Source organism: Cucumis melo, chromosome 7, assembly GCF_025177605.1.
Source record: "Cucumis melo cultivar AY chromosome 7, USDA_Cmelo_AY_1.0, whole genome shotgun sequence".
NCBI classification, from domain to species: Eukaryota; Viridiplantae; Streptophyta; class Magnoliopsida; order Cucurbitales; family Cucurbitaceae; genus Cucumis; species Cucumis melo.
In genome coordinates this window covers 5,022,817-5,039,887 of record NC_066863.1, presented here as the reverse complement: position 1 = coordinate 5,039,887, position 17,071 = coordinate 5,022,817, and the positions used below count along the sequence as shown (strand labels likewise).

Here is a 17,071-nt window from a genome sequence, read left to right as displayed (position 1 = left end):
AATCTTTTATCGTGATGTAAGATAAGTGGAAGATTGAGTCAAAAGACTACTTTTAGAAGGCAAAAAGTCAGTTCGAAGGACAGGTTAATATGTCCTTATCAATGAGACTGATCGATGTTATTGGCTGGAGCCGTCCTCCTACGGAAAGAGAAAGCCTACCTCTCAACAGAGTACGGGCATTGAAGGGGTAAATTCAAAGTTCAAGATCTCATAAGAAAGAAAAAGAATAAGAAAGCTCCGCGTAGAAGGCATCAAAATTCAATTCTTCCAAGAAATTTCATAGAACGAATGACTTCCGGAGGTCCGAAGGTCCAACCGCCCCGTGGGAATATATAGGATGACTCCGGATCGATGTTTCGAGTTCAAATCTTCCCACCCAAGTTGTACTAAAAAATATTATAATTAAAATTTAAATTGATTATAAATTAAATACTTCTTAAAATTTTAGTAAAAAAAATAGATAAGAAAAAATAGTTAATTTTCATTTAAAAAACAGTTCAAGGTAATAAATTTCATGCGACCAACAAATAATAAATATAATAACTTACTACAATAAAATAAAAGTGAGTATTTGATGGTTGGTAATAGAATGAGTTTGTAATGTAATATAACACAAAACTAAGGTTTGGATTGAACGTTTTGGACCCAATTTCTAACGCAAAACTCATTCATTTTTAATATTTTTTCAAGTCAACCATCTTTTTAATGTTTTCACCCTTCACAGTCTCATTTTTGTTTCGTTTTCGATTACTTATATTTAACAACATTCTTATAGGTTCAAATAATTTTAATTATATTTTATCTCACCAAACAACTTATAAGTAAACATATTCACAGTCTATTAATCAAAACAATTACACATCATAAATGAAACGTGTGTACATGTGTGCATATAAATAGAATATAAAAACACATCGACGATTTAAAAAATGGATTTCATTATCATTAAAATTGAAAATAAAAAAGAAGTTGGAAGATTAAACTAGAAATGAAAAAGAAAAATTAATAGAACATATAATAAAGTAGCCTTTCAAATTTATTTCCAAAATGGCTAGTAAAATTATAAAATAGAGTTTAGAAAATGATAGTAAAAAGTAAAGAGAAAAAATATATATTTTAAAGATAAAAAGTTTGTTAATTATTAAATTTTAGAAACCAAAACAAAGATTAAACTTAGGGAGAGGATGAAAGATTTTAGAGATTATAAAATATCAATAATTAAAAAGAAAATTATGCCTTTGTCTCAGGTACACCTATCAAATTGATAGGTGGGTGAGAGAGAAGAAAAGTACTATGCGCGTGTGTATTTTGATAATTGTTTTTACATGTACTATCCTGGTGACAAAATTGTATATATATTTCACACATTTGTGGTTTATACTTGAAAATTTAGGATTAGGATGGAGTTTGGAGGCATTAATAGTTTAGCTTATTGATAATATATGTTTTATTGTTTTGCTTATTACTTTATTTCATCTCTTCTTCATCATTGGTAGTATATGAAAACGAGACTTTAACACCCAAAAAGGTATCCAATTTTTTTAGTAGAGAGTGATTATATATATATCTTTAACGAAAACTTATTTATATTCAAAAAGATAATAACAACAACCACCAATGGAGTTTTCTACAACATCCATTGAGAAGAAGTAGAAGAAGGAAGGAACACCACTGATTCACTCCATCCTCCCAACATGCCGACGGCGGAACTGGTTTTCGTCCCCACCTCGGGAGTCGGCCATCTCGTCTCCACCATCAAATTCATCACTCAATTCCTTAACCGCGACCCTCGATTCACCGCCACCATTCTCGTCTTCAAATACCCATTCGCACCCACCACCACCGACGGAATCTCCGATCCTCCGCCGTCTAACCCCGCCTTCACTCCGACCACGCCGCGTATTCGGATCATCCATCTACCCCTTCCATCCGATCCTCCTTCTCCCAAAATCTTATCCAAGTCCTTCGAACATTACTACTCTCTCTATATCGCGAGCTACAAGACCCTGGTTAAAAACGCCATAATTGACCTTGCCGTTCCGGTTGTTGGGTTGGTTGTTGATCTTTTCTGTACTCCCATGATCGATGTGGGTAATGAACTTGGCATCAATACGTACGTCTTCTTCACTTCCTGTGCTGGATTTCTCGGGTCCATGTTTCATCTTGAAACCCGCGATCGATGTGTCGGTGTGGAATTCGACAAATCGGGAGCTGATATGATAATTCCGGGTTACGCTAACCCAGTTCCGACGAGTGTTTTGCCTCGTTATTCGTTTAACCGCTACGGATTCGAGTCCATGGCGATTCACGCTCGAAAGTTCAAGGAAGCGAAAGGAATCATCGTCAATACCTTCGCTGAGCTTGAACCTTATGCTTTCAGTTCATCCTCTGAAGACGGAATCCCTCCGATTTATCCGGTGGGGCCGGTGCTGGACCTGGAAAGCGTAAATAGGCCAACACCAAATGAAAATCAGAGCAGTGAAATTAGGGTTTGGCTCGATAATCAGCCACCGTCATCAGTGGTGTTCTTGTGTTTTGGTAGTCGGGGATGTTTCAGCCAACCCCAAGTAGTGGAAATAGCAAACGGTCTTGAAAGTAGCGGAGTGAGGTTCCTCTGGTCCTTGCGCCGGCCACCGCCGCCGCACAAGAAATTTGAATCACCATCGGATTATGCCGATCCCGACGATGTCTTGCCGGAGGGATTCCAGGAGAGGGTTAAAGGGAAAGGAAAAGTCTGTGGGTGGGTTCGGCAAGTAGATGTTTTAGCCCACAAAGCCATTGGAGGCTTCGTTTCACACTGCGGATGGAACTCTGTTTTGGAAAGCATTTGGTATGCGGTGCCGCTCGTGACTTGGCCGCAGTATGCTGAGCAACAGTTAAACGCTTTCAAGCTGGTTAGAGAATTAGGAATAGCAGTGGAGTTGACGATGGATTACCACAGGGAAGCTGAATCCCTGGTGACTGCAGATAAGATTGAGAGAGCTGTTCATCGTTTGATGGACGGCGATGAAGCAGGGGAGGTGAGGAAGAGAATGGAAGAAATTAGTAAGAAAAGTAGAGAAGCTCTTGTTCCCGGTGGTTCCTCTTACACTTCATTTGGGAATTTGATTGATGATATGTTGGCTAGTTCTGTTTAGTATCTTATATCTTATTATCTGATTCTGATCTGATATCTATGTTTTGAGTCTGCTTTTTCATGATAATCTATCAATCTATGGAACCAATCATGGAAAATAAGAATTGGAATTGATTCATAGAGAGAATAAAGCTAATTACATATATTCTGTTCTTGCATAACAGTGGAAATGAATTTTAAAAAAAGAAAAAAAGAAAAAAAAAGACACTGTAGATTATATGACTCTATGAATCACTGTTTTAGAAATAGAGTTTCATATGAGAAGTGGGATCCTTCTTCTTCTTCTTCTTGAAATGCTTGGTGGCTGCTCTCAGTAACTTGCTCCATCCCTAAACATTCATGGAGTATTAGTTAAACTACGAAGAACAGCAAGAATAATAACAATACACAGATCTTGCAGCTTTCCAAAGCTAAAAGAGTGCAACGGATTAAGATTCAAAACTAACCTTTTTGTTATTTGGATAGCAAGCACCGCCTCGTATAGGCGAAGGGGAGAAATCAGACACCAATTTGTTGTTCTTCATCTTCCTGTAGCTTTTCGAAATCCCGAAACCAATACCGAAGCGATTAGATAGAAGCTTCTTCTTAAGGTTGGAGGTAGCTTTCTTAAAGCTATTCTTCTCAGCCATCCTCGTGAAATCAGAAGGAAGCTTAATGGGGGTAATTACATCCAAATCCATGGAATTGTAAGGCCGAGGGACCAAAGGAGACCAGATGGTACTCTGAGAGTAATCGAAATCAAAGGCGGAGTTATCTGGGAATTTGCAGAGAAGCTCTTTGGACATCAATGGCTCCAAATACTCCACCACTTTGATCAATCTCTCCTCTTCATCATCTTCCCAAGATTGCAAATTCATTTGGGATCTTCTTCTTCTTCTTCTTCTTCTTCTTCTTCTTCTTCTTCTGAGTTGTGTTTGAGGTGAAAAGGTCGAATGTTTCTTTTGTTGTGGTTGTGAATTGAAGATGGGGATTTCTTCTCTAATTTAATGGTGTGGAAAGAGAGAAGGAGATGGGAAGGGGAAAGGGAAGAGAAGGAAGAAGAGAGTGAAAAGTTACCGTTGGAATAGGAGAGTGGTTGTGGGCTTGTTGTGGTGGTTCCCTAAAACTAAAAGTGGTGGTTCCCGAAGGTCATGTCTATTACCAAATTTACCCCTATTATCACATCTTCCTTCCTTTAAAATTATTAAAAAACGATTTACCTACCGAAAAACAATTTACGTCCGTTTGATTCCTATTGTCGGACTTAAAGCGATGTCAATCCAATTTAACAAATTACACTTTTTAGTTTTTAGTTTTTTAAAACTGTATATATAATTCGCTAATGGATTCATTTCATTTGGATCGGTCTGTGAGTTTGGTTTGCAGTTTCTGACAGTTTTTCCTTCATTTTTTCAAAATTTTTGATTTGTTTTCAATTAGTTATTTTTGCTCATTTTAAATTACAATTGGGTTTATTTATTTATTTTTAATTGAAATTTAACGTTTTTGTTTTTTCTTTTTCTTGGCATTTTCTAAATAGAAAAAGACATACCTATTCTACGGTAATTGCTCCTTTCTTTTTACTTAAATATGCCAACTAGAAATTAATCGAAAATAGATTTAACCGCTTTGAAAATTCATAACAAAATATATAAAGGATTACCGTATATGATCTTGCTATTTAGTTTTTAATTTGTTTATAATAATTTGTATTCATGACGTAGACTATTTTAGTTTGAATTTTAACCGTGCTTACGCTGCACAAACAAGGATTTTGAAATAATACTATTGGTGATTTTTAAATAGTATGCTAGGATAATCTTAAATAGTCATTATGTTCACACATGATATTTTATTTTATTTTTCCTTCTAAATCAAATATACTTGGAATCAAGTTTGGGTCTTCAAATTTGAAAAATTCTTCAATGGCTTGAACATTGGCCAAAAACCATCAAGATCATTAACGAGGAATATGATTTTAAGGATAACAAAGAAACGTAGTTGGAGAAATTCTTACTCTTAGTACTCTTTCTTCTTCTTCTATAGTAATTTGTTTATTCTATAACAAAACGGGCTTATGTTTCCTTCTTTGTTAAGCATATATATCTCTATTGCATTTAGTTTGTTTGATTCGCAATAATTCGGAACTTTGAAAAAGCTCAATCATAGATAGATACCACATACAGACACAGAGGATTGAGACACTAATCTCTCTTTGAGTAGAAACCAAGCAACATTTAAAGTTACCCAAATCTCCATTTTCTTCATCTTCCTCCTCTCTCAAGCAAGAATCTATCCCCCATTTTTTGTTACACACCAAAGGTTTACGCTTTCTATGTCTTCTCCATTCCATTACACTCGCACTCACTCTCGCTCTCACTCTCGTTCTACTCTCCAATTTCATTCATCAACGAAAACGAATCATCCTTTATTCCCTTTTCTCCCACCTTTGCCGACCTGGTGTTTGTATAAATGCCCCTTGGAGCTGGACACGTTTGGAGTGCTCATTGAGCTATGGAGAGATTTTGTGTTCTCCTACTTTACTTCTCTTTTGCATTTTCACCCACTGTTTTGGCTCTTCCTAGTGGTAAGGAATTCGATTATGTTTTTGCATTCTTTTTACTGGGGTGTCTTTTTTTTTTTTTTTTTTAATTGTAAGTTTTTCATGAGAGTTCTCTTTTGCAGATGATGGTTTCTACTCTAGAAAGTTGAAATTTGAGATTCATGGACATGGACTTAGTAGAACCTCAACCAATGAGGCGTCCTTGAAGAAGCTGAAACTACAAATTCAAAAGAGGTTCATTTCAAAACCCCAACTCAAATTCTTAACTACTGTCGATCAACCAAATGCTGTCACTGTTAACTCCCCATTCTCATTGCCTCCTTTTGATTCACTTGGACCAACTCCATTGCCTATCAACTCTCCTCCTTTCTGTGAAGATTCACCACCCCAAACTCCTCGATCATCGTCGTCCTCCTCACCGCCGCCTCCGCCACCACCTGGGATGATCTATTCCCACACGCCGCCTCCTCCACTGTCTGGGATGATCTATCCCCACGCGCCACCGCCTCCACCACCATCACCACAATCACCACCAGGGTTTCAGCCTAGTGTTCCAAGCAGAAGCCAAAGCCCTCCACCAGGCTCACCCAGCATCTTCCCCATAACGCCAATTGGCCCCTTAGCCCCATATCCTCCGGCTAACATATCCAGCCCCACTCCGCCAATTGGGTTTCCAAGCCCACCTCACCATTATGGGCCACCGAGCCCACCAAAACATGGTAATGGGCCACCGAGCCCACCAGTGTTTCTGCCACCAATGGTGTATCCACCGCCGGCTGGTCCACCCCCGGCAGGAGGACATGGGGGGAAGCCAGGGTCGAATGGCGCAGCATGGTGTGTGGCTAAGCCAACAGTGCCTGATCCAATAATTCAAGTGGCTATGGATTATGCTTGTGGATCAGGAGCTGACTGCAAGTCCATTCAACCTAATGGACATTGTTATGAACCTAATACTGTATTGGCACACGCCTCATATGCTTTCAATAGCTACTGGCAAAACAACAAGGTGAGTGGTGGTACCTGTGATTTTGGAGGGACTGCCATGATTGTAACCGTGGATCCAAGTAAGTTCACTACTTCCTCCCTTCTTCATCTTTTCAATTTCCTCGCAACCTCAGCTAAAGTAAAAACTAAGAGCATCCTAAAAGTCTTCTGGGTACTCATTTGGCTTTTGAAAATTAAAAGTATTTTATCTCAATTTTTTATCTTGACTTGCATATATTTTTTGGTTATTTAAATACAACTTTTTTTTCTAAAACTTGATTTGGTTTTTTAAAATATTGGTAGAACGTATCTAACATAACATTGTAAGTAGTCTAGAAGTAGAATAGTTATTTATAGTTTTGATTTTGATCAAAAATTAAAAATTAAAAATCAAATCGTAATCTATGAAAGTCCGAGCATTTGGATTTATATATATATATATTGAAAATTAAACCTTGACTTGTTTTTACTTATTTTTGTTTTTTAAAATTTGATTAAGATTTCAAACATTTGATTTGAAAAGTTAAAAATCATGGTTAAGAAATTGTAAGAAGACAACTATAGTTCTCATAATTGAAAAACAAAAAACTGAGGAGGTGGTTTTGTTATATATCTTTTTTAAGTATTTACATAATTGAAAAACTGAACAAAAAAGGTGTAATAAGTTGGGGATTGTTTGGTAACTAATTTATTTTCTAAATCATATATATTTCATAACCTATTCAAACTTGCTTTTAAAATTAGAAAGAAAAATTAAAAATAAGAAATAAGCTTAAAAAAATAGAAAACGGAATTAGTTACCAAATATATATAGCTTTTGCTTTTAATAAACAAAAATTTAAAAACAAAATACAATCAATTGAAATAGCTAAGATGTTATGCCCAACGATCTCAATTTTGTTTTTGAAACTATTATTTATGGTGTGAACCAAACAATTCAAATTGGAAAAATAGAACTTTTATGTTTTCAATATAGTATATATTTTAAATTATAATATCAAATACATTTATAACAATTTTTTAAATTAGAATATGATTTCCCAATCTATTGCCAAACACATATTTGAAAACATATAATACATATATTTTTTCATTATCCCTTATTTTAGAATTTTTTTTTTGTTTTTATAGTGCCTATCAAACACATCCTAAATATCTCTTTTATGAAAGTTAAAAATCAAAATCGTTATAAAAAAAAAAAAAAAAAAGTGTCTAAATTGTGAATTTTATGATCAACTCCTCCGAATTGCATTTATAAATGCATCAAATTTCTAAAGTCTTTAAATCGCTGTTTAATGTCCTATGCAAATAAGAACTTAAACTCAGCTCAACTAGAACTTGTAGGTACCTAAAAACAAAAGTTTTGGGTTCAAATCATCTACCCTCATTTTATACTAAAAGAATATCTAAATATGTCTTTTGAAAAAATGAAAGACTTATTAAATACAAGTATAAGCCAAAGCAGACTTAATTCAACCATAATTGACACGATCTTCCATCTTTGAGATGAAAAATTCGAATCTTCCAACTCTAATTGTTTGTAATACTAAAGACTAGAAAATAAAATTGTTATCAAACTGGATTGAACATTTGATTTTATACGATTAAGCGCATGGAGAGTGATTTTGATCTTGACCCAAAACACTTTCAAAACTACTCACAAACATGTTCTTAATGTCGGCCTAGAACGAGATTATTTATAGGTCATTTTCATTGAATCGTATAGACTTTTTATCGTTAACAAAATCTGTAATATTAATTGGATGAGAGTGACTTGATTGTGGCAGGTTTTGAAGGGTGTAAGTTCGTCCTTGGTTGAGAAAACATATATAAATGGAGACAACAACAATTTGGTTCATAATTTTTGACAATATTGAATAAAAACAACATTTTCTCTCTCAATTTCAAACTTTAATTTTGATTTTTATGGTACTTAGGTTCTTGTATTTCTCCATCAATGTCTCATCAACAACTTTTCTTTTTCCCCTCTTAATCTCCTTTCCTAACTTTCTCAAATCCCTTTCCATTACTCTTACTTTAACACATCATCTCCACCTCAATCTTCCGCTATTCATGCAAAAGTGTATGATACTATATATGTCTGTGAATTATATATAGATAATACCAGCATTACCCACTCAATCGATACCATCTTATAAATTTGAAACTGTACTTATCAATTAATGTTTTTTTGGTCTTCATAATTTGAGGCTTGTTTAATCTTTGTCATTGTATTTTAAAAAAAAACCTTGAGGTTAGATTCTCAAAGTTATTTATTTATTCAATAATAATAATAATAGTTTTTGTATAATAAAATATAATACAAAAATATGTTTCCAAAATTCACAATCAAAGAGCTAATAAATAATAAGAAGTTTTTATTAAAAAAAAAAAAGGGCAAATTTTAAAATTTAGCTCATGATAGAACTAAAATTGAATAATGGAAAATTAAAGAATTAAATATTAAACCAACTTTAAAATAGGAAAAATAGTACTTTAAATAATAACTATAAGAGACGTTTGCAAAATAGTAAAAAAAAAATTATAATAATAGAGCTCATGTCACTACATTTTCTAAATTGTAAAAGTAAAAAATTTAAAAGTAGATAATCCTTTAATAGTCATTTGATGGATCACTTATAGTCATCTAATATATCTAATTACTTATCATATTTGTCATAGTTGCAATATGTAAAATAAAGGTGTTATGAATTGTTTTTTATCATCTGATGTAATTTTTCTAATTATAAACTTAAATTTTAAAAATTTTAAATCAAATTAGGTATAAAATATGTTTCTTTTTGGACAATTTGTGAAAACGGATATATTTACAATTCTACCCTTAAGCTTTTGAAATTAAAAGTTAAACCCTCAACTTTATCCAAATTTTAGAATTGGACTCTTAAGCTAACATAATTATATATAAAATATACTAATTATATAAATATGATGGTTATGTTTTTATCATTTGTGAATCTAATTTTTACGACTATTGTAAGTTTGATGGTCCAATTTTATCACTTCTATAATTTTAAGTTTAAGTATATAATTGCATCTATGAATGTGTTTAGTTTTCGTTTTTTTTTTTTTTTTTTAATGGACCATTTCCACTGGATTACAAGAAAACCAAGGTAGCTACCAAAGTAGTTGTCTTTGATTTTAGACCTTTTCCTACTTCAAATTGCATTTGTTATATTCTTAACTAATAATTTTCATTTTCTAATGGTAATATAAAATATTTAATTAGAGAGGAATTTTAGGCCTTAATTTGGCCAACCAAGTCAAATATTACATTCTTTATCCAACTTATTCCACACTTTAACCCAAAATCATCCATTGCTTAAAAATAAAAATCAATAGTTTTAATTTAAGTAATAAAAAAGAGAAGTAGCATTTTACTATATATTAAAAAGAGACCAAGTGAAGACCTTCATAACTTAGCATATACCATTAACATTAAAATTTAACTCTTACATTATTCTCATTTATATTTGATATTTTGAAAGCTAAAAAGAAAAAGAGTCTAAATTTTGTTTTAGTTTTTAAAATTTGGCTAAGAAATAATCACAAGGAAAGAATTATAAGAAAATAAACATAAACTTAATTCAGAAGTTAAAAAGAAAAAAAAAAAAAACAAAAACTAGAAACAAAATCAAATTTAAATTTATAATGATCCATTAGTTAGAAAGCTTTTATATTAATTAGTTATTTAAACATAGTACAAATCAAATCCTTCGCCGATAAAGAAATTATCAATTTAAATTTTAGATTGATACTCGATAGATGATTAACACTTTCATTATCATGTGTCGAAATTAGAGATATACATTGATATTGAAGAATTTTTTTTTTTAGATTTGTTGTTCTCTTTATTCATATTATAAAAAAAAATTCATAAAAATATTTAAAATAAAAATCGATACTATTTTATTTTTATAATGATATTATCGTGACAATAAATTAACGAGAGTAGTATCTGTCATACTATAAGAACATACAATGGAATGAGTTTGTAATACAATGCAAACCAAAGTTCCTTTTTGGATCAAGTTTTTCAAGTTCAATCTGTAATATCAAATTGATTCGGTTCCAACCATTTTAAATCCAACTATCTTTTCTACAATTCTATTTTCGCTTCACCTCAAATTTTTTACTCATTTTAACATCATTTCATATTCTCAATAATACTGATTACATTCTATCAGATCTGTCAAGCAAACTTAAATAAATATAATATTTTAAAAGAAATGTTGGGAAAGCAAAACGTAGAACCAAAGGATCTTTAAGTGTGCAAAAGACAAAAAATTTCTTTAACTTTACGATGCATCTATTTAAGAAAAACTTATAAGTTTTTAACTTTGTGTGTATAATTAATTTGACCTATTAGATGTTTTCAGTTTTCTTACATGTAAAATTTAATTTTAAATTGAACAAATAATTAGGTTAGTTAACTTTTAAAATAAATATGTTAAGAAAGACTTATTAAACACAAAATTAAAGGATTAAAGAAATTTATAGATATTTTTGAAGTCTAAAATCACCCATTAGATAACAATTACTAAAAATTTAGAGACCTCTTTAACCCAATTTTATAGACTCAAAATTTTAATTTGTTTGCTTAAAAGAAAGGTTTTCTATATGCACATATTCATTCATATTGCCATTTAAAAAAATTCCATTTTTTTTTTTAACTTTTTGATAGCTATTTTATTTTCTCACTTTTTAGATGTGATATATGAGACCATAAAAATTGGTTGAAGTGTGCTTTTGAACATTTTATTAACGTTTAATTAAATATATAGAAAATCGTTGTAAACGACAAAATTGTTAAAACTAATTATAAAACATAGAAAAAAAAATTAAAATCTATCCATGACCGTGATAAATATTAAACATCTTAGACAAAATTTTAGAATCTATTAAAAATAGACATTGTATTGTAAATGACATTAAATTTGTTATATTTGATGTTGAAAACAATGATATAGATATGAATAGAATTTTATCCATATATATCGACGACATTTTCTAAAGTTCTACTATATTTGTAAATATTTTAGTTGATTGTAAAACATTTTCGAGACAAACAAACCCTAAAGATATATAATAAAATTAGCAAGTAAAATTGGTGGTCTATACTTTCATGGTCACAAAATAAAACATATAGGGATTGGAGAAGAAGATTTTTTTTTCTTTTATTATTTCTTTCCTTTATTTTGACCAATTCAAAAGGAGAAAAAAAAAGTTGATTTGTGGTGGGAATTATTTTGGATGGATGGATGGATGAAACTTTCTATTTAACTAAAGCATATATATAAGAAGACAAATTAAATTAAATAAATAAATTTGACACAAATGAATAAAGCCAATAATCTCTTTCTTCTTCCCCCATTGAAATTTCATGAGAAAGACAATAAACAAGTGGAGATTCATACACACATATATATACATATATGCATATATAAGAGTTGTAATTAAATTCAGATCTTGAATGTCAGTATATTATTATAATTCCCATAAATTTTTGTTTCTTTCCTCTTTGGAATATATAATTTTAATTTTTACTTTAATAATTATTGTTAATTCCTCTTTAGTGGGCTCCATTATTTAATATGTGATATTTGCAAGCAATGCCAATGCCAATCCCTATGTTCAACAATTTGGATTTTTCTTCTTCTTTTCTTCATCTATCATCTTCCGATCATATTTGATGAGTAAACCCAAAGGGAATGATTATATATTATTATTATTATTATCATCATTATTATTATTTTAGCCAAAACAAGTTGCCTTTATTAATATTAGGGAAATTCATTGTTGCTTTTAGGAAGCAATTTGTACAATAGTTTATTATTAGGAAAATATATATATATATATATATATATGATTTGAAAATGTGTAATGAAATAATAAATATATGAATATGTAAGTGCAATATAATATGAATACAAATGTAGGTAAAAGAAATATTTATAAACAAAGTTGTTACGAATAGAAGAAAAGAAAAAGTGAATGAGATAATAAATGTGAAAAGGTTTGAAAAGTTGGAAGTAAAAGAAGTAAAATGAGAGATTATGAATTAATAATAAAAAAGAGAAATGGTAAAAGAAGAGGATAAAGAATTTGAGAAAGAAAGTGATGGGGTGAGAATGGCCGACAGACATCACGGATTCATTTTGTATACCAAATGCATGGCTACAACTGGAGGATACCCTCCTCCTCTTCCTTTTCTTTATTGCTATCAAACTATATTTTTTTATTATATTCTAATTAAAATCACCCCTATTTCTTTTATACCACACCTCCTCATTTTATAGATATAATATATAATTATCGTAAAGAGTATTATGAATTTTTTTTATATTTTTTAAATATTTTTTCATACCTAATTTTATCATTTAATCTAAATTTTTTTTCAACTTCTAGCTTTTTAATTTTTTCAACTTCTTTTTCTTCTTCTTTTTCAACATCCTTTCATAGTTCGTGAGTTAAGTTTTTTTATTGAACTTTTGTTAATAAATTGTCTAGATCCGCCGCTAAATGAATATTATATTTTTTTGAAATAATTTAAAATGTATAATATAATTACAATAGTGATATTTTGTTTTTTTTTTTTTTTTTCAGTCTTTTATGAAATTTTTTATGATATAACGAACATATAACTCATTCTTGAATGAAGAGGAAGGTCATAAAAATATGAATAGAAATGTCTAACACAGCTATAAGTATAAAAAAAATAGTAAGAGGTCAACGTTGATGTGAAATTAAATAGATAACAGATAATCACAACAATCTCTATATCCTTTCCATTAAAAAATTAAAGTCACGGACTCTAATAATGCAATCTTTTTCCCCTTTTTCTTTTTCATTATGTCTCCACTATCATATAATTAACTATCATTCTCCTCTCTTCTACTCATCACAAATTCCTAAATATTCAATCAACATGTATATATATATATCTTTCTTCTTTCTCAAAACTGCATATCCATACTATCATTTTTATTCAATAATATGTTACAGATTTATTTTGTCCCCTCCTTTAAACAATGTTGTTTATGATATAGGTCCACTCTTTTAACAAATCAGTGTTTGTGATTGGTCTCGATCGATCTAAACCATTTTAATTGACATATCCATTTAGATTCGCACATAGTTTTGATTAAATCAGTAAGGTTCATAATTTTATATATTCCTCCTTTTTCATTTTGACACCAAAACATACGTACAACTAGTTTCTATATATCTATAGAGTTCCGTGATCTCTTATTTTTACCTATTTAGATATTTTATCTCAAGTTCTTATTCCATTCAATTATAGATTTTTTTCATACATTTATGATTGCCTAATGATACTATATTGTTCATTTACTACTACGAAAATAAGTTTACATGACTCTAAAAACGTTATATTATCACATTTTGTGACTTTATTTTAGCCATGATGTAACATCAACCATCATCGTAAATGTATTGATGATTTTTTGAGAAAGAGTTCTAATTAGAATTTCAATAACACCTAATTTCAATCAACAATAAACACTTCGCAGTACATTATCTAATCGTATATTAATGTTACTAAATTGTGTAATTAAGATTCTAAAAAGTTAAAGAAAATATTATTTTCCATCGAAAGTGATGTTTACAACTTAGTGACTTCGATGAAGTGCTTGTATTTAATGACTTTTCTAATAATCATTAAATGATAACACAATAAACATATCATAACATTGGAAAAGTTCATAGTTTTATGTATCTTTCCGTCGAAATTGTGTCTTTTTCATTTCAATATATTCCATGATTTTTTTTACGATCATAAATTGATGACAAGAAAAAAAAAGTCATATTCAACAAAATTTTTGAAATAAATTTGTTTTTTCTGGCCAAAGACGCGTAGTTTTACGATGGCTAATTTTTTATATTTGAAAGCCCTAAAAAGTTTATTGTACCAATAAATAGCTGTTTTTATCATTTTGTTTCAATTCAAAAATATAGAGTTAGGGATTATTCCAAAAATCTAACATATATTTAAAACGAATGTATATCTTGTCACAAAGTAATCAAATTTCTTTTACCTATTTAAGTGTAAATATTCTCAATTTGATTAACCTAAAACTATGTTTTTCTTTAAATAATTGAAAATAAGAAATTTTGAACTACAAATCTAGCCAGTAATAATTACTAACACACATATGTCAATTAAGCTATGTAATTTGTTTCTATAAATTGGTTTAAATGACAAAATTTCTTTAAATATTTTTAACTATATATATAGAAAAAATCAACATAAACTGACAAAATATTTACTATACAGAACAATTTTAAAACGAGAAAAGCCCACAGGCCCAAGATGAAAAATACAAAAATGCTCCAATCAACACACGATTAGTTGGTCACATGCGCGCATGTAATTTTTCTTTTAAACGATCATGATATGTGATCATGCAGTAGTAAATGATACACGATCATCTAGGAAATGATGCACGATCGTGTACGTAGTATCAACTAACCACACGCGCGCATGTAATTCTTCTTCTAAACAATCACGATAAGTGATTATGTAGGAAAAGATACACGATTGTGTAGTTCTTTTTAACGATGGGAAAAATGCTTCAAATCTAAACGATTATTTAGATCATATCAAAATGATATTTAAAACGATTTTGATATTCTGAAAGAGGAGTTGTAAGAAAGAAATAGAAGATGAAGAAAAAAAGATGAATAAAGATAGAAGAAAGAAAATCTTGGAAGAAATTTGTATTTTATTTACCCAAAAGTAGATGAATTGAGGAGCTGAAGAAATCTGGAATAAAAATAAAAATAGAAAAAGAAAGAGCCGAAGAAATCTAGAAGAGAAGATGAATAAATCGAAAACATGAAGAAAGAAGAGTGACGATCGTCCGTAAGATCAATAACAAATATGAAATTTATGAAAAAATTCTACCAACTTTATTAGCTTTTTTATTTTATTATACAAGCAATAAATATTTTGGTATTTTGTTATATTTATGAAAATTAATCAAAAATAAGAATAAATTAAAATAATTAATACTGATACCAAAGTTTAGTATGTTAATAATATTTAAGAAACATGATTAAATTGTTTTCATATATTACCAACATTATATGTATGTATGTATATAATATTGGGTAAATGTAGATGTTAGGAAGCTGAATTTGTAACGCCCCAAATTTAAGGTAATTTATTTTCAATTATCTTAAGTGTAAATTATGGAATTGCTAGATGTTATTTATTTGTTTGGTAAATCTTATTTGTGAATAACTAAATTAATTAAGTTGGTAGTTTTGTTTTTGGTTTAAAAAAAAAGGTTTGGTGAGATTTATTGAAGAGAGAGAAGAGATTTGTCTTTTTTAATGAGTTGAGGAGAGATGAAAAAGAAGGAGAAAAGTGATAATTTTTATTATCATTAATTGGTTTAAATTGGGCATAGGGAGTTGTACCATCTCCTTCATTGAAAAAAAAAAAAGGAAGGAAACCCTAACTGTAAAACCTTAAGTTGTCGCCATCGCCGTCGCTCTTCCGGTCGTCAGCCACCGCACCGCGCAGCCCATTCCCAAACCGCCCTCCTCGTCACCGATCCATAGCCACAAGCCCCGCGTGCGCAAGGTCCACCCGAGTCGAGTCGCGTCATGCCTGCTTCCTAGCCAAGCCGAGCCACTTAGCCAATTCTTCTTCCTAACCAAGCCATTTGAGCCACTAAGCTTATTTTTGGCTTCTTACCATTTTTTTTGTAAGTTTGAGTTGGGTTTTGGTTGTTTCCCAACAAATGTTGATTTGGACCCTTAATCAGTAGATGATTTAGTTATTTAAATTTGGTGTTTTCTAACTATTAGGATTTCACTGCTTGGAAAGCGTGTGTTGCTGTTAGAATTCGATTGAGCTAATCTCCAGGTAAGAGATTCTACTACTAGACCCTTGAGTTTAATTTAAAGAGACCGCATGTATGAATGGTTATGTACTGATGATGGCTAGCTACAGAACTTGAGGTTACAGATAGGAACTGATATTGTAAATATGACTACTTGATGACTTTGTGGTTAGAGCTGATAATGCATTGATGCTATCACCTACGTTTTAATGATACAGTATTGTGATTAAGGATGATATGATGTGATATGATAGGATATGTATGGTATGACATGTTATGGCATGATATGATATGATATGATGATGATGATGATATGTTATGTGCATGCTATGGATAGGGTGTATGTTAGCTTTACCTATTAGAGTCGTACCCATACGAGTGTCCTTCGGGATCACCACTCTTTTTTATGACTGTGTAGTCCGACGGGATCACCAGTTTGACATAGACATGATTTAAGAGATATGGCGGGATCACTCACGCTTATGATTGCGTAGTCCGACGGGATCACTCACAGCTCGA

At 30.9% G+C, this 17,071-nt stretch overlaps 3 protein-coding genes across 3 annotated transcripts; 2 read left to right on the top strand and 1 right to left on the bottom strand.

Annotated features, from left to right (window-relative positions):
• The first annotated feature begins 1,694 nt into the window (after nucleotides 1-1,694).
• Nucleotides 1,695-3,279, top strand: LOC103502469 (anthocyanidin 3-O-glucosyltransferase 2-like). Its single transcript, XM_008466411.3, has one exon. The coding sequence runs from the start codon at nucleotides 1,695-1,697 to the stop codon at nucleotides 3,135-3,137; it is 1,443 nt and encodes a 480-aa protein (XP_008464633.1). The 3' UTR covers nucleotides 3,138-3,279.
• On the bottom strand, nucleotides 3,230-4,248 carry LOC103502470 (uncharacterized). The gene is made up of 2 exons (XM_008466412.3): nucleotides 3,583-4,248; nucleotides 3,230-3,465 (listed from the first exon to the last, which is right to left on the bottom strand). The coding sequence occupies exons 1-2, from the start codon at nucleotides 3,991-3,993 to the stop codon at nucleotides 3,376-3,378; spliced, it is 501 nt and encodes a 166-aa protein (XP_008464634.1). The 5' UTR covers nucleotides 3,994-4,248; the 3' UTR covers nucleotides 3,230-3,375.
• Nucleotides 4,249-5,154: 906 nt separating this feature from the next.
• Nucleotides 5,155-8,647, top strand: LOC103502468 (leucine-rich repeat extensin-like protein 3). The gene is made up of 3 exons (XM_008466410.3): nucleotides 5,155-5,702; nucleotides 5,801-6,742; nucleotides 8,450-8,647. The coding sequence occupies exons 1-3, from the start codon at nucleotides 5,630-5,632 to the stop codon at nucleotides 8,479-8,481; spliced, it is 1,047 nt and encodes a 348-aa protein (XP_008464632.2). The 5' UTR covers nucleotides 5,155-5,629; the 3' UTR covers nucleotides 8,482-8,647.
• The last annotated feature ends 8,424 nt before the right edge of the window (nucleotides 8,648-17,071 follow it).